At 44.6% G+C, this 25,025-nt stretch overlaps 1 protein-coding gene across 22 annotated transcripts in view; it reads right to left on the bottom strand.

Moving 5' to 3' along the window:
* Positions 1 to 25,025, bottom strand: part of LOC119957355 (gephyrin) — a 671,364-nt gene that overhangs the window by 254,428 nt on the left and 391,911 nt on the right. For 15 of the 22 annotated variants that reach the window (XM_038785368.1, XM_038785379.1, XM_038785283.1 and 12 more), the window contains exons 4-6: positions 22,890 to 22,982; positions 3,249 to 3,323; positions 790 to 884 (exon numbers count right to left, since the gene is read on the bottom strand). In XM_038785368.1, coding sequence (XP_038641296.1) covers positions 790 to 884; positions 3,249 to 3,323; positions 22,890 to 22,982 — 263 coding nt within the window. The remainder of the gene's footprint in view (positions 1 to 789; positions 885 to 3,248; positions 3,324 to 22,889; positions 22,983 to 25,025) is intronic. The other 7 variants (XM_038785408.1, XM_038785329.1, XM_038785449.1 and 4 more) reach the window with 1 other exon arrangement.

The raw sequence follows: 25,025 nt of genomic DNA, 5'->3' as shown, positions 1-25,025 counted from the left end.
AGCCATGATGGACATACAAAAATAAGGAGGTGGCTCAGAGGAACTATCAAACCAGCTACTCTGTCATACACCTCCAAGCAGCCACTTTCAGATTGAAACCCACAGGGTGATCTTCTGACTGTCCATTTAAGCAAGCTATGTATGTGATGAAAGGATATCAAGCGAAAAATGTATTATTGCAGAAACATTTAATGAAGTGAACTTATGTCTAAGTTTGCAATAATGTGGTTAATATTTAAGGTCACAAGCAAAAAGCTCTGACTTCAACAAATAGTGCAAAGAATCTGATTGCTGTAGTTCACTAACTCCATTAAATTTATCAAAAGTTAGGATTTATGTTTCTTCATTTGTTTTGATGGGAAAGGTCAGTCACTCCACACAAGCCTAACCCTAACCATAACATCTAATCTTATGTAAAGGATCTTGGGCCTTTGATCCTGTCCCGAGGAAATTGTTCCCCAAAAGCACTCTGGGAGCACCTACACCGCACGGGCTGCAATAGTTCAACGCAGCGACTCACCATCACCTTCTCAAGGGTACTTAGGGATGGACAACACAAGGTGGCCCAGCCAGCGACGCCCACATCCCATGAAAGAATAAAATCGTCTCAATACTTTTACGCAAACATTTTTACTACGTTGTTATTGTGGCCACATAAATTCCAAAACATTTTCAAGAAAATGTAATTTGCATTTCCAAAGATGCTGTGTGACATGCTGTTATTTACCTTCGCTTATATTCCTGAGTTTGATTACCAAGATTCATATTTCTGAAATAACCATTGCTTACCGAGACAACATCCCCAGTGGAGTGACATTCAATGAACCCATCAGCATAGCCAGTGCCATCCCGGGAGCCTCCCTTTCTATCACCTCCTTTGTGGCCTAGAATTACAATCAACAAAAAATTAAGCATCTAAAATTGATATTAAATTAAGATTGCCACTGTAAAGCACCCCCTCAATATTTTGTAACCAGAATTTGTGCATAGCAAACCTTAGAAACTGCGGATTAATTTCAGGCAGGAAATTGCAATACTAGGCTACTGTATCTCATGGGAGGAAAACAAATGACAGGATACAATCTGGCAAATATCATGTAGGAAGTGCATTTCCTGGAGCAAAATGCTATCTGTTAAGCAAAGTGAAAAAATTTGCTCGTCTCAAAAAGGCAAAATACTGCGGATGCGGGGAATCCGAAACAGAAGAGGATGGAAACACTCAGCAAGTCAGGGAGCATCTGCGGAGAGAACAGACGAGTCAAAGCAGAGGGAAGCGGACGGTGAATTGAAAAGAAAGATGGGAAGCCAGCATGCCTAAATGAATGCCAGTCAACAAATTGCATTAGCATAGCTCGAGCCAACCCACGAGCCTCCCTTTCAAACACAATGAACGGAAATTAAAAAAATTAAACATCTAAATTTGATAGCAGGTTGAGTTTTTTAATTAAATTCCGATCATCGGTGATAGCTTTTAACTCTAACATAACATGGGGGCGGCGTTGGCTGTGTACACACTGGAACCATCAACTTGTCTATTCACTCTAAAGATGTAAGTAATGGCAGATGGCTCGTGTCAAAAATATGCACAGACAGAAAAAGGCATGCAGAGCCACAGGGCCCACACAGGCTTGGGGATGAGTATTTCCAGCGTTTCCTGAATTTGTCTATCTCCCCTGTTTGTTACAATTAAAGGGGCATATCATCAGGAACAGGTTGGTTCCATGGTTTAGATAGAAACCATCTAAATGCAGCTCAACTCTGGATTCAAATCCAGGTCAGAGTGATGCAATTCTGGCCTCAATAGTTTGGGTGAGTCTCAAACACTGGGTGTACACTTAGGTGCACAATACAAAGCAGTCCTCGCATGTGGTGCATGAAAGAGAAATATGTAATTCAGGTGCAGCAAGATTTGATACTTAGTTCGAAGCAGAATATTCTGTATCTAATCATGTTATACAAGGCCAGGAATGATATCTTCAAATGTCCCAAATGGAAATCACCTTGGTGAGCCCAAAATTCATACATGCACACAGAACAAAGTAAATAGGGTTAACAATAATGGAAGAAAAAGTTTATTTTTAGCATTTAGCCTCTTAATATCATAACATACATCTGTGGCAACAGGGGCACTGCATCCTTAGCTGGAAGTGGCAGTTAATCATTTCCAGAAAAAAATGCTTCTAATGAACACTGAATTTCAAAAGCAGATATCCTGATTCAAATGGAACTCTCAAGACTAAGCTCTGGAGTTGAAGTGCTTCCTTGCAAAACAACTGATCTGTAATGTCAGTACAATTTACACTGAAATATCAGAGGCATAGCGACGTAGAGAAGACATTTCCACATGCGTGCTGGAGTCCCAGGCTGTGGATCCCTAAATATGATAGTCGGTAATAAATCCAATAAGCAATTATGGGCAGATTCTTTACTCGTGGAGTGGTGAGGATGTGGAACTCGCTATGACGTGGAGAGGCTGAAGCAAAATAGCATAGATGCCTATAAGGGTAAGACAGATATTACATGAGGGAGAAATGAATAGAAAGACATGCTAATAGGCTGTGATGAAGGAATGAGGCTCTGGTGGAGCATAAACATTATTAGGCTGAAAGGCCTGTTTCTGTGCTGTAAAACTCTATGAAACAAAAACAGGATCACACAGATTATTACAGTCAGATGATAGAATGTTTGCTTCTTGTGATTTGCAGCTATTAACATCCAATATATTTTAAGGTGTAATTTCTTTGCCATGAGATGATTTAAAAATGAATCTTAGATCCGTAAACTTTATAGTAGAGTGCTCATTTGACAACATGCACATGTCCTCCATTGCAAGAAGAGATCCAGAAATAGGTTGCAGGCTCCACATTGCAGACAAGAGGGTGATTCTTCAAAAGATTAAAAATTAAAATGAACTATCATATGAAAGTCCGTTTTAGTCCTCAAGCTGGTCAATGCCCCTCAAAGGTAGTTTCAAAGAAAAATTATCAGATTTATAGAAAAGAAACAACATTTAAAAGCTAAACACATCACTATGTAGAATATTGTGCTTTTGTTCAAAATTTAACCCATATTCTTCACACACTAAAGGAAACAAATGCAATGTTCTTGAAGGGAATCAAAGAAAAAAAGTATTTTGCAAAATGGAGTGTGGAAACTGGAGTGAACGGATGTGTCAAAAGGAATGTTGCTATTTTTATGATTCTGTAAAAAAAACCTGCACTTTTACCCCAAATATGTGTAAATTGTACCTGTAAAAGCTGAACCTTTGTTTGTAAATACAGGGCAAGATGTTCTCTTCCTTGTTTTGTAACTGTGCTGGTTGTCTAGTTCATTTGAGAGGAATGAAATTAGTAAGTTTGACTGTGCTGGCAGGTCCGTACACAGTGTGAATTTGACAAGTTATTTAAAGATGTCCATTAGAAAAAAAGAGCGAATATGCTCCAGTGTTCAAAAGATCAATACACAGAGATCAAACTTCCCATTTGCTTTTACAAATCCTATTCATGATTTGTGTCACAAAACACCAGTTTCTATCATACAAAGGCTACAAAAAATTACAAACTACATGCAGCAATGTGCTAATGTTCGACCCATGGTGTGGTAAACATGTATATGTCCTCTGTCCTGTTACTTTGTACCTGTTTAATTCTAAATCTCCGACATGCCACCCAGTTGGTGGGTCAGAGAGATAAAGGAGGTGAAAATTTTAAATAAGGGAGAGTTGATTTATAGATAGTACCTTGCTCTTCCGCACATTTTGTGCTGGCCCAGGAGAGGTGGTGTCAGTGATGCAGAAGATGAAAAATCATAGACCATCAGCAGTGAAAAGGGTCAACAGTGAGTTGAATGCAAATTTTCAGAAACACCTAAACCCCACTTCAGGGTCAGCAAAGTTACAAAGATGCAGAGTTTACCATGAATAGATCTCTCCATCTCAATCAAAACATTTCAAAATTTTAAATGCAGTGCAAAAATCCTGGAGCTTGACATTTTTTACAAGTTGCACAATTGAGTAATATATCAAACCTCCTTAGCGCCTCCTACGTGCTTAGTTTCTTGTCAATCAATTAACTCCATCTACGCAGCTATGTTTCTCACATCATGTCCCCCTGATACCCACCAAATTTCTTTTCTTTAAATATTTTTATTGAATCTTACATTTGTACACTATACAGGAGGTGATTATTTACAATTTACATGTTTTTCCTTCTTGGGCACTCTCTGTCCATCCCCCCATTCGACTCTGTCGAAGAACTTTTCTGCATCCAGGGAGACGATCACCTCTGGTATTCACTCCTTGGTTGGGGTCAGTATCACATTCAGCAGCTGCCTGATGCTCATAGTTAGCTGTCTACCTTTAACAAAGCCCATCTGGTCCTCCATAACCACGTCTGGTATGCAGTTCTCTAGTCTCTTTGCCAGGACGTTCGCGAGTATTTTTGCATCTACGTTAAGCAGCGAAATGTGTCTATATGATCCGCAGTCTGTCGGGTCTTTGTCTTTTTAGGGTATCAGCGACATGGTGGCTTGTGTTAGCATAGGAGGCAAACTGCCCCTTGCTTGTGAGTCTGCGAACATCTCCCGAAGGTGAGAGCCAGCAGGCGGCTAGCCTTCTCTCCTTGTTCATAAAAGGTCCCCCGTGTCTGGCGGAGTTGGTGCACCGCTTTCCTAGTGGATAGCAGGTTAAAGTCCATTTGTAGCTTTTTCCTCTCCGCCAGAAGCCTTATGGTTGGGGCCTCGGAGTATTTTCTGTTGGCCTTCAGGATGGAATCGATCAGTTGTTGCCTAGCCGCCCTCTCTTCCGTATCCCTACATGCCTTGTAGGCTATAATCGCTCCATTAATCACCGCCTTCAGTGCCTCCCAGAAAGAGGAAGCTGAGACTTCTCCATTCTGGTTGTTCGTAGGGTACTCGCCTAGGGCCTGTGATGTTTTCTGGCAAACCATGTCGGCCAAGAGGTCCATGTCCAACCTCCATGCGGGGCATTGGGCACGGCCTGTCTCCAACCTCACATCCATATAATATGGAGCATGGTGGGAGATTACTATCGTGGAGTATTCCGCCCTTACTATTTCTGGAAGCACTGACTTTCCCACTGCAACAAAGTTGATATGAGTGTATACCTTGTGTACTGGCGAGAAGAATGAGAATTCCTCACCGGGGTGTAGGAACCGCCATGGGCTCACTGCCCCCATATGCTAGCTGTTCCCTAGTCATGCCTGTTGTTTTCTCTGTTCTGTTGTTTGATTCATCTGTCAGTGGGTCCTGTACATAGTTGAAGTCCTCCCCACCATGATCAGTCGGTGTGTGTCGATGTCGGGGATTTCTGCCATGGTCTTTTTTATGAAATCCGGGTCGTCCCAGTTGCATGTGGACACGTTTACCCGCACTACCAGTGCCCGCCTAGGACACCGCTGATCATGTCACACTATTCGCCCTTGGTCTGTAGCCATCTTTGGCACCCTAAACGCTGTCCTCTTGCTAATGAGCTGGTTTGTAATGCAGAACAAGGCCAGCAGCGCGGGTTCAATACCCGTACCAGCTTACCCGAACAGGTGCTGGAATGTAGTGACTAGGGGCTTTTAACAGTAACTTCATATTTGTGACAATAAAAGGTTATTATGATTATTAATCAATATAGCTATCCCTGACCCTCGTCCCGTTACACAAGTGGTTGTCTGTCCCACCCAGCCCTTTCCCCTCCCTCAGGTACGTCTCTTGAAGGAAGACTATGTCGGCTTTCAAACTTCTCATTTGGGTGAAGACTCTGGATCTTTTCACTGGGCCATTAAGTCCCCTGAAGTTCCAGGTAATAATTCTGATGGGGGGTTTCTGTCCCCCACCTTCCTGCAGGATCAACCATACTTACCTGATGGACGTTCCCCTGCACTCCGGGGTTTCCCTTTGTTAGGGGCCGTCCAAAATGGCCACGGTCGCCGTCCTCACCATGAGGCTGGGCCCCTGCACTCCACGGTTTCCCTTTGTCCAGGGGGCACCCAAAATGGCTGCTAACAACATGTACGCCACGTGGGTGCTGTTGCTCGTTATGCTTTCCCTTGATTTGCTCTGTTTTAATTACCTTTGCTCAAGAGTCGCCAGGTATATTTCTGATACCACCACAAGGTTCAAAGCCGAATACTGATCAATGATTCGATACACCAGTTAGTAAGTTTGAAATCAATGCACATTTATTTACACACACAGTCAATTATTACTCATGCATAAACTCTACTCGCTAAACTACAACTACTACTAAAAGCCTATACTTAGCTTCGAGTGCCCACTCAGTCAGAGGAACAATGGCCGTTGTCCGGTTCTGATACTGCTGGCTTCGAACTGGTATAGAATAGTAGCTAGGAGTGCCTATCTCGTAGCGTGCGTTGACCTTAGACTTACTTGGCTGGTGCTTGGCGGGCCTCTCATCGCTGAGAGCCAAAGGCCAAGGTGAAGATGGAGAAAATAAGAGAGCGAACTGTCCTTGGGGACTCTGTTTTATAGCCCCCAGGGTTTCGTGCCCTTCTGGGCAGACCCTGGACTCAGTCCCAATTAATTGGACCATGTCCCAATCGTTTGTATCGATTCTCTCCAATAACAGGGTCGTTCCCCGATCGCTGGGCAGGGTCTAGGTAACCGTTGCCTTTGTTTTAGCCTCCACTGGCGCCGGGGAGTCTGCCCTGGTACCGATTGTTTCAATGTTTCTTTTTGTCCCCGGAGATAGCTTATTACTATGCTAATGGCTTGTAGTTTCAGTTCTGTCTGGGTTCTGCAAGTTCCAATCCACAGGAAACCTTGCACCTGCTTGTTTTTCCAGTGCTGTCCATTTTTCCCTGTACTCTTTGCGAGTATCCATTTTGGAATCGGGACGTGGCCACCCCAGGTGACTACACTCCCTCCTTGTGATCCTCAATGCGAAGCATGAAGGATCACACTACTGTGATGTCTTCGCTCTCTGACCAAGTGGGCACCCATGACTAGGCTTTACTCTGACCCTAACTATGCAACATATTTTTAACTAAACTATTTTACATACACACATCATCAAAACTCTATGGGGGTGCTATGTCATTAAGGACATGCATTACAAATAAAAAACTGGAACCTCTAACTATTCTCAATAAACTATCTTCACTCAAACAATTTAAAATATCTTAACTGTACAAAAATAGCAGCATTCAAATTTCTCTGGTTTGGCAGTCAAACACAGAGTTCACATTTCTTAATTCAACAAACGAGCACACACAAACAAAAAAAAAACGAATGTACTTTAATCCATGTCAAGGGGTTCGGGGGCCTGCTGGAAACCAAAATTAGGGGATCTAATTCTGTATACCGGGGTGCGAGAGCGGTAGACTCTCCTTCGCCATTTCTTCATTCGAATGGTCTGCACGATACTGCAAAGTATCGCCAGTGCTAAAAGTGCTTCAACGACATACGAGAGGGAATACCAAGTGATAAACTTATCACACCAGGTCGGGGGTACTGTTGACTGTTACTGGGCTCTGTGGGGGAGTGAATCATTGATGGCCTGTGGGGTGGGGGTGAGGGGGTTAGCGTTCGCGCGCAACCAAAGGGATCCTGCTAGTGTCCATATAACAAAGATGGAGGTCGTCTTCATCTTTCCTTCTCTTCTCTTCTTTCTTCTCTTCTTGTCTTCTCCTGGAATTCTGTGAACACAAGCATAATATCTGTCACTATCTTGCTTAATATCTCGTGTTTGTCTGTCTGTCCTTTATTGCCAATTACCCGTTATAATTGGTCACCATCTGTGACTCCGTCATTTTTTTAAAAACCGAATTTCAGGACAAGACATTCTTGAAATATACTGACACAGTGCGAGCCGTCTCGCAGCCTGTGCGATTTACCATCCCAATGTTTGAGGATGTAAATAGCATGAGGAAAGCAACCGAAGGGTCACTATAAAACAAAACAAAAACTTTTGAAATGAAAGAGCCAAATGAGGTGCGTATGGGCTGCGGTGGGTAAGAATTGGATGGAATCCCCGGGTAGGACGGGATGTGCTCTACCCGAGCTAAGCTGACCAGAGGGGGGGTCCTCAGACAGGGCGGGGACCAGTGTCGTTTCTCCACTGCCTGAATAACCGGCAAGAACGGGCAAGAATGTAGTCATCGTAGGGGTTGCAGTAATGCCTCTTCTACCCTCAAATTTGAAGAGCAGTTACGAATTGGTGTCTGGGCAAATTCTCAGAGGTTTTGGATGATAAGCTAGGCGGCTGTCCATGGACAAACATGCTCCATTAACTGCCAGGGGCGTTAAAGGAGTGGTGGCATGGGGCTGTGAAAAGCTGTTTAAATTCTAAACACTGAACACTTAACAAACACATACAAACAAACATGCAACAAATATCATGCAGGTTCCATCAGAAAGGACACTGTATCTCTCTAGCGGTTCCTTTTAAACATCATCTGGACACTTCAGTTTTCAGTTGCGAACAGGGTCGCAAAGGGTTTCGCGTGGTGGGAGTCAGACTCAATGTCATCATCTTCTCCCGGCTACAATACTCTTGACTGTAGAAGTCGTGCCAAAGCTGCGTGGGGTGACATGGGGTCCATTTCATCGTTCCTGATGAGCCTGAATGAATTGTCTCGGTGCCAGATTCGTGTGTCTAGGTGGGAGCTACTGGAGTTCAGTCCGTAATCGTCGGGCGGTGGATCTGGGTCAGGGGCTTTAATGTATGTGATCTTGAAGGGATCACTTGAATCGTACTCGCAGTCGCTGGGAGTGGGGCCTGGGCGGGGGGGATAGTATCGTGGTATGCTGTGGCTTCGTCAGTGCTTTCGCAGTCACTGTCGCTGCTGTCTGGGGGCGGAGTCGAAGTTGAGTCTGAGGACGGGCTGGACTGGCTGGGGGAGGGGTGGAATGCGTTTTCTGTAGGCGGGGCCAGCTCGTCTGCTGCTGCGAGCAGGATGTGGTGTGTGTGGTTGTTCTGCGAGCCATAAGCCTTGAGCTGGTTTATGTGAAACCACGCAGACTTTCCATTAGGGTATTTTATCTTGTAGACAGAGGGGCTTACTTTGTCTGAAATGGAGTACGGACCTGAGTACTTAGGTGACAGGAATGTGCTGGGGTTGTAAAGGGAGAGCATTACTTGCTGCCCTACTTCAAACTCAGTGGCATGCACCGTCTTGTCGAAACAAGCCTTGCTTTGTTTATTCCTTGTTCCCATTCTCACAGCGGCTGCGAGTTGGGCCACCTTCACATTTGCTATTAACTGTTGTACAGCGTTTTCGTGTATGACGGATGTCACTGTGGGGCTGGTCAAATCTAAGCCTAATAAATATTCCGTTCCTTTCATGGGGCGTCCGTTCATGAGAGTGTGGGGGGGGGGGGGGGGGGGGGGGGGTGTATCCTGTGGACGTGGATACCGTGTTTCGTAAAAACATCAGTGCAAATGGGAGAACTGAGTCCCAGGTGCTATTGTTCTGCTCAACCATTTTCCTACGGGTGGCTTTTAGTGCCCTATTCATGTGTTCGACGATACCACTTGACTGGGGTTGGTACGCGATATGAAACTTTTGAGTAATTCCAAAAAGTGCGAGGACGTTTTTCATGACTCGTCCTGTAAAATGGGAGCCTTGATCGGACTCTATACTGCGGGGGAGTCCCCATCTCGGAAAGATGTGGTGGGTTAGTATTTTGGCTGTGGTCTTTGCCGTATTAGTGCGCGATGGAAATGCTTCCACCCATTTTGTGAAGGTGTCGATGACCACCAACACATATTTATATCCATTTCTGCAAGAGGGTAGGGGTCCTATAAAGTCAAGCTGGAGCTTAGTCCATGGGCCATTAATGGGGCGGGTGTGGCTAAATTCAGCCTTCTTTGCATATCTGTCCGGATTGTTCTGGGCACAGATCAAGCAATTCTCAACATAGTGGGTGATGTCTGCTTTTAAATTTGGCCACCAACAGACTGTCTGAGGTGGGCTAAAGTGGGTTCAATTCCCTGATGTCCATGATTGTCATGGAACAAACGAATGAGTTGGTTCCTATCCTGCTCTGGAACTACATAAAGGCTGTCTTTAAGAATCACACCTTCATGTGTGGTCATGGAATTCTTAAATTTGTCATAAGGGGCTGGGAAGGTTCCCGTTAAAACTTCCCTGAGCCCTCTCGTCCTGTTTCTGTGCCTGGGCTAAATCCTGTATGTTGGTCTGTGAGACCTGCACTGCGTGTACTGGGGCGCTTTCGGGGGGGTTCCAAAAATAACCATGCCTAGAACCTGCCTTTGCTAGGGCGTCTGCTTTAACATTTCCAGGTGGGGAAGAACGGTGGTGACTGCGAACTTTTACAATGCCGTATTTCCTGTCCTTTGCCTGCTTTAAAATATGGCGGAGTAATGGGGCTGATGGTAGGGGTTTTCCGTCTGCGGAAACAAATCCTCTTGTCTCCCACAGGGGTAGGAATTTGGTTAAGTTATTACAGACATACAGGCTGTCTGAGTAGATGTCTGCTGGGGTGGGGAACGAATCGGGGTGGTCTACTATGTAAGCTATCGCTGCCAGCTCTGCTGCCTGTGAGCCTAAGTGTCCTGGCAACTTTAGGGAAATCTCTTCTAGGGCGCGTCCCTGCGCGTCCTCTACATAAATACCACATCCTGTTATGCGTTTGCCGTCTAAAACTGTGGATGAGCCATCCACACAAATCTTCAGGGGTGCGCACGTGTTTGTGGGCTGAGGTCTCTGGGGTGAACTACCTATCTTCCTCAGAGGTGTTTTTAGAATGAATGGGCCTGTGTTGTGCTGTGTGGAGATAATCTCACATTCATGAGGGGTGCCTGGGTACTGTAAATTGTCTGCAAGGAAAGTGTGGGTTTTAGTCCTTTTAACGGTGATGTCCCGTCCCTACAAAAGAAGCGTCGAACGGGCTGCTCGGATTTGGCTGACTGTGCCATCTTTAAGTCGGCCGTCTAATAATAGCTGTGTTGGGGTGTGTTCTGTGAGGATGGTGATGGGTTGAGTCCTGTAATGTATGAAAAATACTGAACTGCCCAAAAAACTGAGAGCAGGTGCCTTTCACAGGCAGAAAATCCTTGCTCCACAGGGTCTAATACTCGGGATGCGTATGCTACGGGTCTTAACTGGTCATGCCGTTCCTGGAGGAGCACGGCCGAAAGGGTTTGGTTGGTGCTTGCTACTTCGATAGCGTACGGGGAAAGTGGGTCTGGGACCTGTAGTGCAAGGGCTGTGCTGAGTGCTCTTTTTAAAGCATCCACGACATCTGTATGCTGTGGAAGCCATTCCCAAGGTGCCTTTTTCTTGAGAAGTTCCGAGAGGGGCGCTGATTTAGAGGCGAAACCGTCGATGTGGTGTCGACATTTTGAACTGAAAGCGGGGATTGCAATTCCGCAATTTGCTTCCGGCACTTTGCGTGGTCAACGGAGCTCTGCCTTTGTTCCATTGTTGAAACATGGAGTGCTCGTAGGGCTGCTTTTAAGTCATTGCACTGTTTCTGCAATGCTTCTACCTGCTGTTCTGTTTCTTGTCTTACCAAGACCGCACGTTGTGTGTCCTGGTAGACCTTGTCATACTGGGTCTGGAAGCTGCTTAAGTGCGGCAGACAAGACTGGTGTGCCCTCTTGGCATCATCCAGCTCTACGTCTTTTGCTGCTAACTTCCCTTTTAACTCTCTGTTCTCTCTCTCTATCTCGCTCACATCAACCTTACTTGTTCTATCTCTCTCCTCTATCTCTCTACGGAGCGTCCTAACGACGTCCTCTGTGCCTCGCAATTGTGCCAGACAGGACACGATTGCCATCGGCTTGCGAGCTTTTCCCAAGCTTTTCCTGTGAATCTCTGTCAGGTTCTCTCACCAAGTATGTCCTATACTCCCGGGACCTGTTTCTTCATTCGCGCAAAATTCGCTCCAAAGGGGCCATCCCTTCCCTTTGAGGTACTTCCTTATTTCATCTTCCCAAACGGGACACTGTCCTACTCTGCTGGTCGCTGCGACCTCGAATTCCTGTGGGTTCATAAGGCTTTCCATTGCCATTTTTCCTATATCTGGGTTCGTTACTAAATTTGGAACAGGGGGTGATAAAGCGGTGATGTAAACACGGGTACGCTAATTTCCGGCCTACAAAACTCCCAACAGTTTTACGCAACAAAATCTCTCAGGTTTACCTTATATCCCTGTTAGTACGCATGCATTAACACACTTCCGAATTCTGGAGGATTGATCAGTACTGCTTAAACTCTTGTGGTTCTTCTGTTTCAAATTGGATTTCTAATTCAAATTTTTGGTTCTCTCGGAGTGGGGGAGGGGGACCACTTCTAAGTCAAGTCCCGTCAGATGTCGCCAGTAAATGTTGCTCGTTATGCTTTCCCTTAATTTGCTCTGTTTTAATTACCTTTGCTCAAGAGTCACCAGGTATATTTCTAATACCACCACAAGGTTCAAAGCCGAATACTGATCAATGACTCGATACACCAGTTAGTAAGTTTGAAATCAATGCACATTTATTTACACACACAGTCAATTATTACTCATGCGTAAACTCTACTCGCTAAACTACAACTACTACTAAAAGCCTATACTTAGCTTTGAGTGCCCACTCAGTCAGAGGAACAATGGCCGTTGTCCGGTTCTGATACTGCTGGCTTCGAACTGGTATAGAATAGTAGCTAGGAACGCCTATCTCGTAGCGTGCGTTGACTTTAGACTTACTTGGCTGGTGCTTGGCGGGCCTCTCGTCGCTGAGGGCCAAAGGCCAAGATGAAGATGGAGAAAATAAGAGAGCGAACTGACCTTGGGGACTCTGTTTTATAGTGCAAAGGGTTTCGCGCCCTTCTGAGCAGACCCTGGACTTGGTCCCAATTAATTGGACTATGTCCCAATCGTTTGTATCGATTCTCTCCAATAACAGGGTTGTTCCCCGATCGTTGGACGGGCCCTAGGTAACTGTTGGCCTGCCTTTGTTTTAGCTTCCACTGGCGCCGGGAAGTCTGTCCTGGTACCGGTCCAGCTGCAGTTCCCGGCGTGAACTATGCGCTGCAGGATCCACGTATGCGCAGTTGCGCTGGCGCCAAGGTGGACATGCGCAGTGGGGCCGGCGCCAACACGCGCAGTGGCCTCCTTCAACGTGCCGGCCCCAAAGCAACATGGTGCAGAGCGACAGGGGCTGGCGCGCAGGAAAGGAGGGCCCCCCCGACCCTGTTTGCAGAGTTCCCGCTGGCTGCGACCAGGTGTGGACGGCGCCGGAGGGACTCTGCCTTTTTAGAGCAGCTGATTGGCCCATTCGGGCCGGAGAATCGGCGGCCCGGCCGCGTAGAGCATCCCGCGACCGGTGCCTGCGCAGATTCTCCGCAGAGTGGAGAATCACGTGCTGGTGTCGGGGTGGCGTGGTTGCGGGGATTCTCCGGCCCTGTGCGGGGCTGGGAGAATCCAGCCCTCTGCTTCCACTGCCTTTTCAGGAAGAAAGTTCCAAAGACTCATGACACTCTGAGAGAGTTCTGCTCATTACTGGCTTAAATGCATGACCCCTTATTTTTAAACAGTGACCCCTGGCTGAAGTCTCTCCCTCAAGAGGAAACATCCTCTCCACACCCAAGACCCCATAGGATCTTATATGTTTCATCCAAGTCGCCTCTTACTCTTCTAAACTCCAGCGGATACAAGCCTCGCCTGTTCAGCCTTTCATCATAAGACAACCTGCCCATTGATGGTAGGAGTGCAATAAAATCTGAACTGCTTCTAATGTACCAACTGTAGGAGTGATTGAGTGGCCTGTCACCACATGGTCACTTGGCTAGCAATAGTGGTAATGAAGCCGCAGCAGTCGAGAGGCACACACGTGTGTGGTGATTTGATTCCATCAGCTAATTGGGGGAGGATGGGGTTCACAGCAGGGTGACACTATGGTATCAACAGAATTCTAACATGGTAGATCCAAAATGTAGTCTGGAGGTGCAGCATTGGAGTTCAACTCAGGTACTTGTGTAGGCTGGATGTGACCCATTTGGGCCACTCTTATGGTAACACCATGGTCAAAATGGATACAACTTCCAAGGGATGCAAAGGGCGGGAATCAATTTCCAACTTGCAGACATGCAGCTGACAAATAGGCTGCTGATGGTACTGCATTGTTTGTAGCTGAGGTTATTGATTTAAAACTGGGAGTATAGATTGAGCTCTGGACAGCCTCTAACAGAAATGGTCAATTTTCAGCTAAGTAACTGTATCATCAGCACTGCACAGATCTGTTCTAAGAGTGTCACTGATGTGAAGTTTAATCAATAACTTGGCATCATGAATGATCATTATGTTGCTAACTGCTCTGAGGAGTTCCAGGTATGTAATGCACATTTGGTGAACAATTAACTTTGTGCAATGTGCAATCATCAACTATTTTCCAACAAAAATATAACTAGTCGTGTCCCTGAATAATAATTGAAGCATTTGTAGATATTTTGCAGTCACCTCGCAGTTGCACAGCAGCCTCAGTGTTGAGAGTTGAAGATCTTGCGAGATCAAGAAAAGTTTAATTACACAATCAGTTGAAATTCCTTTTTTGTTTTCTAATTTAAAGCTACGTCTTTTCTTTTTCCATAGAATCAATATAAACTGCTTCTGGAGATTGACAATTTAATGTTTTCTTGCTCTGAAAACACGTGTTGGCACCAATCGGTCTTTTGCTAAGCAGGTTACATTCCCGATGTCAACATACAACATTATTCATTTAAAAATAAAGGCAGAATGTCAGCACAGCAAATTAGAATCATAGCATGATACTGCATAGAAGGAGACCATTCAGCCCATGAACGTTTGTTGACTCTTTCTTTAAAATAAATTTACAGTACCCAATTAGTTTTTTCCAATTAAGGGGCAATTTAGCGTGGCCAATCCACCTAGCATGCACATGTTTGGGTCGTGGGACGAAACCCACGCAAACACGGGGAGAATGTGCAAACTCCACACAGACAGTGACCAAGTGCCGAGATCGAATCCGGGACCTCGGCGCCGTGAGGCAGCAGTGCTAACCACTGTGCCACCATGCTGCCCTTTGTTGACTCTTTTGAAGAGCAACCCTGTTAGGTACAGCCTCCTGCCTGGGCCCATTGCCCTGGAAGTATTTCCTATCCAAGCATTTATCCAATTTCCGTTTAAAATTACTGTTGAATCAGGTTCCACCCATCCCTTTCATAACAATCCGCTATGTCAAAAAAAAAATTTCACCTCTTTTCACCTGCAGTTCTTTTGCCAATTATTTTCAATTACATTCTCTGATCATCAACAGTTCTGGCACTGGATTCAGCTACTCCTTATTTTCTGCACCAAAGCTCTTCATGATTTTGATCATTTCTTTTTTTTTTAAATAATATTTTATTAAGGTATTTGAAAATTTTTATGACAGTAACATAAACAATGACATCAACATGGTAAAATAAATATTCCCCACCCCCCCAGCCCAATCTTCACGCACCTCAACCAGACAACAACAATCTGCCCCCCCCCCCCCCCCCCTGGAATACTGCGTCTGCTGACATTTAATTTTCCCCGTGAATGTCGACGAACGGCTGCCACCTCCGGGAAAACCCTAACATTGACCCTCTTAAGGCAAACTTTATTTTCTCGAGACTGGGAAATCCAGCCATGTCACTAACCCAGGTCTCTCCACTCGAGTCCCTCCACATTAACAAGATCCGTCTCTGGGCTACCAGGGAGGCAAAGGCCAAGATGACGGCCTCTTTCGACCCCTGAACTCCCGGATCTTCCGACACTCCAAAGATCGCTACCTGTAGACTTGGCACCACCCGTGTTTTTAGTACCGTGGACAATGCCTTCGCAAAATCCTGCCAATACTCTCTAAGCTTTGGGCATCATGTGGACATGATTTGCTGGGCTTCCCGCACACCTCTCCTCAACCCCGAAGAACTTACTCATCCTAGCCTCTGTCATGTGTGCCCGGTGGACTACCGTAAATTGTATCAGGCTAAGCCTGGCACACGATGAGGAGGCATTAACCCTGCTTGGGGCATCCGCCCATAGCCCCGCCTCTATCTCTCCTCCTAGCTCGTCCTCCCACTTGACCATCAGCTTCTCCACCGGAGTTTCTTCCGGCTCCGAAAGCTCCTGGTAAATATCCAATACCTTCCCCTCTCCCACCCAGGTACTGTAAACTATTCTATCCTGTATCCCCTGGGGAGGCAGCAGCGGAAAGGCCGGCACCTGTTTTCTCAGGAAGTCTCGCACCTGTAAATACCTAAAACCATTCCCTCCTGCCAATTTAAATTTCTCCTCCAAAGTTTTCAAGCTGGGAATGCTCCCGTCTATAAATAGAACCCCCATCCTTCCAATTCCTGCCCTCTGCCAACTCTGGAACCCGCCATCTAGCCTACCCGGTACAAACCTGTGGTTATTATAAATCGGGGTCCAAATCGATGCTCCCTCCACTCTCTTATATCTCCTCCACTGCCCCCAGATCCTCAGAGCCACCACTACCATCGGACTTGTGGAGTATCGGGCTGGCGAGAACGGTAGAGGTGCTGTTACCAATGCTCCCAGACTGGTGTCTTTACATGACGCCGCCTCCATCCGCTCCCATGCCGACCCCTCCCCCACTACCCACTTCCTAATCATGGCTATATTAGTCGCCCAGTAGTAATTGCAGAAGTTCGGCAGCGCCAACCCACCCTCTCCCCGACTGCGCTCCAGCAACACTTTCTTCACTCGCGGGGTTTTACCCGCCCACACAAAGCCCGAAATAATCTTATTCACCCGTTTGAAAAAGGCCTTATGAATGAAGATGGAGAGGCACTGAAAGACAAACAGAAATATGGGGAGGACCATCATTTTCACGGTCTGTACCCTCCCCGCCAGTGACAGCGGGCTAAGGTCTACCAACCGGGATAGGTTAACTTGTGTAGTACCTCGAATTTCCTGGCAACCTGAATTCCCAGATATCGACAGCTCTTTACCATTCTAAGCGGCAGCTCTCCCAGTCTTTTCCCCTGTCCTCTTGCCTGGATCGCAAACATCTCACTTTTTCCCATGTTCAATTTATACCCCGGAAAATGGCCAAATTCACGATTTTGATCATTTCTAATAAATCCTCTCCTCAGTTCTGAGAAGAACGAACCCCAGCATTACTAATCCCCCCCTTATAACCGAAGTTTCACATCTCTGGTACCATTCAAGTAAATCTCTCCTGCATTCTCTCTAAGGACTTGACATCCCTTCTAAAGCGTGATAAGGAAGTGAGGAATAGGACCAGGAGTAGGTCTCAAGCTTGGCCTTCAAGCTTGCTTGGCCTATTCAATCAGACCATGGCCGATCTTTTACTTCTATTCCATGTTTAAGTCTTACCTCCATATCCTTAACATGCTGTTCAAAAGTGCTATAGTTTATAGATTTGTGGGTTTGAATCCGCCATGTCGATAGCATGGCTATCGGTGAGCAGATACCAGGGGCTTCTCCAGGGACCAGGGGAGAATCTGAGGCCACCTCAAGTCTAGCATTTAAACCTCCTGAAGCATAAAACTCAGCTTAGTGGAAATGTCAAATCATTTATGTACAAATAAACATATTGTAACAATTATTAGGTATCAAATACAATTCTCCAGCAAATTAACATTGCGTATGGTCTTCTGCACGAGAATTGCAAAGTGTATGTGTTACGTAATATGTTTCAGTTGATGGTTTCACACAATAAAAGAACAATAGTCTTCTTCAACTGCACAGGATACAGGTGTGAAAACAGAAATAACAGCACATGACCAAAAACACCGAGAGATTGCCACTAGAATTACCAGGCTGTGGAATGTAGAAGCTATGCATTAATCAATTGTTAAGAATGTTAAATGTCTCAAAGATTAAAATGATTACCTACTCATGTAGGTGCACAATCAATGGTGATAATTGACTGAAGTTACTAATTTGTTGCAGCATTATGGAGTGCTGTTCTCTATCAGTAATGATGGGAAAGGTCAGGTTACTTCATTCTTGGTTTTATAATAGAAAGTCATCTCTTTCAGTGTCATATTAAAATCCTTATGAACTCGAGGCCACTCACTGGGAAGATTTCTTATTAAGTCTACAACAAAATGATCGATATAAAAAAATAAAAACTTCCCTGCAGCAGAAGAGCTCTAAATCAATGCTAATCAAAAATCTGTTTCAGATAACAGATTTAATCAGACACCTCCATTTTTCTTGTACCATTAATTCCATTGCCAATAGAATGCGATCCAATTTATGGTTTAATTTGGGTTAATGACCATCATTATGCCATCAGTGGGTCACCAACTTAATCAAGACTTAAAAAGACCCTTTGGATGTTCATTTAAGGGGTTAATTCTCTCAGCAATTGTGAACAGTCTTGCAAATTACAGTTTGAAGAGAAATCCAAGATTGAAATTTAGTTTTCACCCTCTACGTCCGTCTACACTGTCTATTAAGCCTTTGATAACTCCACTCTGGACCAGTCATAAGGACAGTCACAAAATCCACCAAAGTCCTGTTTCGTCCCCTTTAGCCCCCCCCCCCCCCCCCCCCCAAGTGATTAAGTGTCTTTGTCTCTGGCTCCGTGTCTCACCAGTAAATCCAAGATGGGGAACGTTAACAGGATCAAAGCTGGTGTGTGACGCCAAAGCCAATTGAGATAATTTATTGATTTGTTTAGTCTCACAGCTCTCCTTCCACTCAACCCAGTGACCCAGCTATCTCCTATTTATGTGTGCTCAAAGACAATTAATATCCATCGCCTGCTTCTCTTAACCTTAACAATGTAATTTTCATTAACAAACCTTAACAATATAATTGGCAGTGAACTTTCAAGCAAGTGGATCGAAACTATGCCCGACCACTGTCCTCGCTGTCCATTACATATATCATAGATACACTCAGCAGGCTTCCCCATAAATTAACAGTATTGTCTGAAAAGAAAACTGACAAATGGGCTGGATCTGACCAAACAGGAAGAAATGATTATGCTTCAAATCAAGGTTCAAGTGGTTAAAGATGTTTTTAAAAATGTTATGTAGGGAAATGGGCTGCATTTGACTGTTAAACGTGGACAACGATCCTTTACATCAGCACTGCAATGTGCAGTGTGCTAGTATATTTTGTGCTACCTTCAAGATGGACATTTTTTTTTAAGTATAGTTACAAACCTCAGTCACCAGTCCTGGAGAATCTTGTACTTTCAAATTATTATTTTCTAGCCCCCTGTGGATTGTAATATAGACCCATAAAATAAAGCTCCAAAATTGTACAATGCAATTATCTAACTTATGGTTCAAATTTAAAACTTCAAATTGGATAATGCAATTAGGCACCAGATTCCTGGTCAGCCATGTGATGGAAAGAAAGTTGGAGCTTCCACCATGACTATCACTAGCTCCAGACAGACTACAACATTCATGCAAAAGTGCGTGTTGCCACAGCAACCTGGAATCCATGAATGAACTGTAACACCACAACACCTTTCCTTGTTCTTTCTTCTATCTTCCTCCATCTTCCCATCCTTTTGGCTAAACAATTTCCTCCCACAATCTTGTGTATCATTAATCACAATTTGTTTGCCATAACATCAAGTTGGTGTTTAAAGAAACTTTGCTGTTCCCACAATTACAATGCCAAGGCCATTTTCGAGATGATTTTAAACAGATGCTTGGTAGTACAAAACTTCTATATATCCGAAAAGAGACACAAGTTGCTGAAGCTTTCAGTCTTGACTTAGGACAAATGTGAGAATGCCAAATGTTGAACTATCACAACGATTTATACTACCGGAGAAAATGGTACTGACTCGCTGGCAAGTTGACTCTGATTGGCTGAAGTGTTGCCATGGAGAAAGCAACAGGGAACTATAAACTCCCCAAGCTCCCGGGTAATTCAAAGATTAGATGTTAGTTGTGATTTTGCAATTGGGATCTGAATAATCCTGAATGCTACACCAACAACAAATTTGAAATAATCAGTCAAGCTCATAACATGGCTTGTTACACTTACTAAAAGTAACATATATTCATATGCAAGTACTCTCTCCTGACAAACAAAAAGAATATACTCAAGCGTGGTACATTTTTAAATTACCCGGGAGCGTGGGGGACCTATTGTGCCATGTTGCTTTCTCCATGGCAGAACTTTGGCAAATCAGACTCAACCTACCAACCAATCAGTGCCCTTTTTTCTTGTGGTATAAATTGTTGTGATTGTTTGAAATTTGGCATTCTTGTGTTTGTCATGATGTGTGCAAGACGAAAAGCTGCAGCAACATTTCTCTCTTCTCAGCAAGAATTTAAGTGGTGCAGAGTAACAGTGGGACCCCGAGCATAGAGTTACACAGGTGATTAACATGGCAGTTTAAGCAAATAAAGCTATAAAAAAGGGCAACTGAATCCTTAGTTTTATATCTAAAGCCATGAAACACAGGTACATGGATTATTGTTAACAAAAACCAGAAAATTCTGAAAACACTCATCACACCTGACTAAAGGTCATTGACGTGAAATGACAGCTCTGTTTCTCTTGATACTGATGCGGTCAGATCTTCTGAGAATTTCAAGCATCTTCTGTTTTTATTTAAAATTTCCAATATTTGCAGGGATTTGTATTTGGGGAATGTTAAATTTGCACAGGACCTTGGCACTCATATTAATTATTGGTCATGGTAAGTTGAGCGAAGGGTGTTTTAAAGAAATTCAGGTTTTATCCGAATGGTTATTTTAAAAAAAACATTCTGTTCAGGAAAGTAGTTAGGACAGAAAGTAAACAAATGCCACAGGGTTAATCGAAGGATTGTAGGAAAACAGAGAATGCACTTATAAAGGATTTCAGAGAAAGTTTGGAAGAATAGAGTGGCTGTGAATGGTGGGGGATGAGTAAATGAGGCGTTTATCAAATAGATTGTGGAAGTTAGGGGTTTACTGATAAATTTAAAGGAGACGGGCATAAGGGGCATGGCAGAGTATCGCGGACATTGTCAGGGAAGATGTGACTCGGAGATCAGGAGTGACAAACGGTGGACGAGTTCCTAGCCTGATGCCTAACTACAGACCAGGAAGGTGAGTACAGGCAGGCCAGGGTTGGTCAATAGGAGGAAAAGATGGTGGCAAGTGGAAAGTAGGAAAATGACACTGCGGGCCAGGAATAAGCCAGCGCAGAAAGTAAGATTGTATTAAAAAACAAAAATCATCTGGAGGGAAACTAAAAACTGAAGGGCTCAAAAAATATGGAAATTTTAGCGATAAAACACAGAAGTCTTTGCAGGATTGAAAGAGCTGGAAGCGAAGTACGGGCTGGAGCAGGGGGAAATGTTTAGATACATGCACGTTCGAGATTTTGCCAGAAAGGAGATACTGAGCTTCCCGGAGGAACCGGCCTCCATATTGCTGGAGGAGGTGCTGACGACAGGGGGACTGGAGAAAGGGGTAGTGTCAGCTATTTTGGAAGATAAGGCATCACTGGAAGGGATCAAAGCAAAGTGGGAGAGGTTATAGAGGAGGGGTTCTGGTGTGAGGTGCTCCGGAGGTAAATGCCTTCACCTCGTGTGCGAGGTTGGGGCTGATACAGCTGAGGTTGATATACAGAGCACACATCATGAGGGCGAGGATGAGCCGATTATTTGAAGGTGTAGATGATGTGTGTGCGCGTTGCGGGGGGTCTATTCACATTCATATGTTTTGGTCCTTGGTCCTGTCCAAAACTAGAGGATTAGGATAATTTCCAAGGTGGTGCACGTGAAACTGGACCTGGGTCCCGGGGAAGCCACATTCGGGGTGTCTGACCCAGCCAGAGTTGGTAACGGGGCGGAGACAGATATCGTAGCCTTCGCCTCGTTGATCGCCCGAAGGTGGATCCTGTTGGGATGGAGAGCAGCCTCTCCACCCTGTGCCCTGGCGTGGCGGGGGGGGGGGGGGGGGGGGGGGGGGGGGGGCCTGTTGGAATACTTGACTCTTGAGAAGGTTAAGTTTGAAATGAGGGGAAGGACGGAGGGGTTTTACAATTCATGGGCGTTATTCATTATGCACTTTCAAGAACTGGATAACATCGAACATTAGTTGGGGGGGAATGGGTGGGAGGGTTGGGGGGCTGTGTGTATTAAGGGTGACTATGGTAATCCCTGATTCCTTGTCATTTGTTTATGTGAACAGGCGAGCTAATGTTTGGGGTTTGGTGGGAGGATGGGATTGTTGTTATTGTTATGGGGATTGACATATTTGTTGCTGATTATTATTTATTGCTGGTGGGTTTAAATGTTGGAGAAAATGTGAAAAAGGAGGAGAATAAAATAAAAAGAACAAAGACGCCGGCACAAAGCAGGCCACAGCACCACCAGTGGTGTCAATTCTGCAACTGCAGACAAATAGGGTCTTTCAATTATAAATGTTGACATAGTAATCTCACATTGTGAGACATATTAGCATTATTGAAAACCTATGACCACAGAAGGTAAGGATTATGAACAAAAGCCATGTGTGACATGCACAGCTTTGTAATAATACCTAGTTGCTACCTAAGTAGTGTCCTGCCCAAAGGCCAACCCTTTGAAACACCTTTCCATTGTGAGTTTTTGCCCTCAAATCATCTCTTTTTTTCATATCTTAATTCCATGTATCATTACTTTTGCCATCGGTCTCTTAAGTGGCACCTTATTAAATGCATTTTTGAAAAATCGGTTTAAACCACATATATATATTTCCTTTCACTACTTCTATTGTTACTTCTATGAAGAATTGTACAAAGTTGGTCAAGTACAACTTGCCTTTAAGAAATCCACGTTGACTGGTCCAAGTGTTTGTGACATGACAATGTAAAAAATATTAGCATAACAAAGAAAATATGTGAAAGCTGCTGCTTTATTAAAGAGACTCACAACAATCATCAACTTTGGCTAGTGCTTTTACTTGGCATATGTATACTGAGACACTCACCTCTGGAGTTACATCTCTTGGGGCAAACCCAGTACCCCCAGTAGTTAAAATAAGATTCAATTCTTTATCATCGCACCATTCTATGAGAGTCTCCTGGAACAGACCACACAGTAATGCAAATTAATGCATCAGGAATAAAATATGAACATGAAAGCATGAATACATTTTCCTGTATACTTCCATACACCCATACATTTACTTAGGAGCTCAGGCAGGATCTTGTGCCTCTGCAAAAACAGCGCATGGAAGGCAAACAATATTTCCTTCTCATCAGTTGGTTCAGATTTCCACTATCTGAAGATTTGGAGCTGAGGTGCAGTGAATGATAAATTATAAATATCATGGACTTGTTTCTCTTTGTTGTTGGTAATATCACTGGGCTTCTAGACCAGGCTAATTCTCTGGGGACATGGGTTCAATGGTGGGATTTAAATTTGATTAATAAATCTGAAATATAAAGCTTGTCTCAGTTATGGTGACATAGAACATTGAACAGTACAGCACAGAACAGACCCTTCGGCCCTCGATGTTGTGCCGAGCAATGATCACCCTACTCAAACCCACGTATCCAACCTATACCCATAATCCAACAACCCTCCCCCCTTAACCTTACTTTTAAGGACACTACGGGCAATTTAGCATGGCCAATCCACCTAACCCGCACATCTTTGGACTGTGGGAGGAAACCGGAGCGCCCGGAGGAAACACACGCACACACGGGGAGGACGTGCAGACTCCGCACAGACAGTGACCCAGCCGGGAACCGAACCTGAGACCCTGGAGCTGTGAAGCATTTATGCTAACCACCATGCTACCGTGCTGCCCTGACCATGAAACTATCATCATAAAAACCCATCTGGTTCATTAGGGAAGGAAATTTGCAATGCTTAGCATGACTCCAGACCCAGCAATGTGGGTGACTCTTAGCCGTCCTCTGAAATGGCCGAGCAAGCCATTCAGTTCAAAGGGCAATTAGGGATGGGCAACAAATGCTGGCTATGTCAGCAACACCACCATCATGAAAGAATAAAAAAGAGCTATTAGACGCGAAGCTTTTGTGAATAGAGATGTGGTTTAGACTGAGTTAAGCAGCTGAAACGAATAGTGTTTTGCTTGTGGTGGCTAAAACTGCAATGACAGTAAATAAGGGGCGGGATTTACTGAGCAACTCGCTGTGTGTTTCGTGGCGGCGGGAGGCGGCCCATCATTGTCCGGCGGTGGGATCTTGTGGTCCCGCCGTTGTCAACGTGGTTTCCCATTGAATGAATCCCACGTCACCGGGAAACCTGCAGTGGGAGTGCACTATCGGCAGCACCAGAAGATCTCGCCGGCATGGATGGCCGGAAAATCTCACCCCAGTAGTTTTTTTTAAAAGGGTGAACTTGAAGTTATTTTCATACATCACAATTTCTAAAGGTGCTTGAACAATTATCATTCACCATGGCACAGTAGGTAGCACTGCTGCCTCACAGGGCCATGGGGCCCGGGTCCAATTCCGGCCTCGTCTGTGTGGAGTTTATACTTTCTCCCTGTGTCTGTGTGTGTGGGTTTCCTCCGGATGCTGCGGTTTTCTCCTACAGTCCAAAGATGTGCTGGTTAGGTGGATTAGCCATGCTAAATTGCCCTTTAGTGTCCAAAGGTATACAGGTTAGGAGGGGTTACAGGATTACTGGAATGGGTGAGGGAATGGGCCTAGATAAGGTGCTCTTTCAGAGGATCGGTGCAGACTCAATGGGTCGAATGACCTCCTTCAGCACTCAGGGTTCTATAATACTACAAATCCAATAAAAAATTAAGGATCCCAATTCCTGATCCCTAGGATAAGATAAAAGAATTGACACCCAAATAGGATTTGTGGGACATTATCTTTAGATAACTCCAAATATAAATTTTGTGAATGTAGCATTCAATTTGGATCATTCTTATTCAAATTGAACATGTGTCTTGTTACGATGCAGTAAAGGTAAGATAAAAGCCCAACTGTATGAAAGATTGTAACGTTACCAGAGGCTGTGAAAAAACTAACATGTAACCTGCAGTCTTTATTCATATCCTTCATTATCTTTCAGATGTATGATCTGAACTACACCCGACATTCCTACATTCAAGCACAATGACTGCCTTACCCAAACAAAT

The sequence above is a fragment of the Scyliorhinus canicula genome, chromosome 2 (genome assembly GCF_902713615.1).
Source record: "Scyliorhinus canicula chromosome 2, sScyCan1.1, whole genome shotgun sequence".
NCBI lineage: Eukaryota > Metazoa > Chordata > Chondrichthyes > Carcharhiniformes > Scyliorhinidae > Scyliorhinus > Scyliorhinus canicula.
Note: the sequence above shows the minus strand (reverse complement) of the source record. Positions and strands in the feature narration are given on the sequence as shown.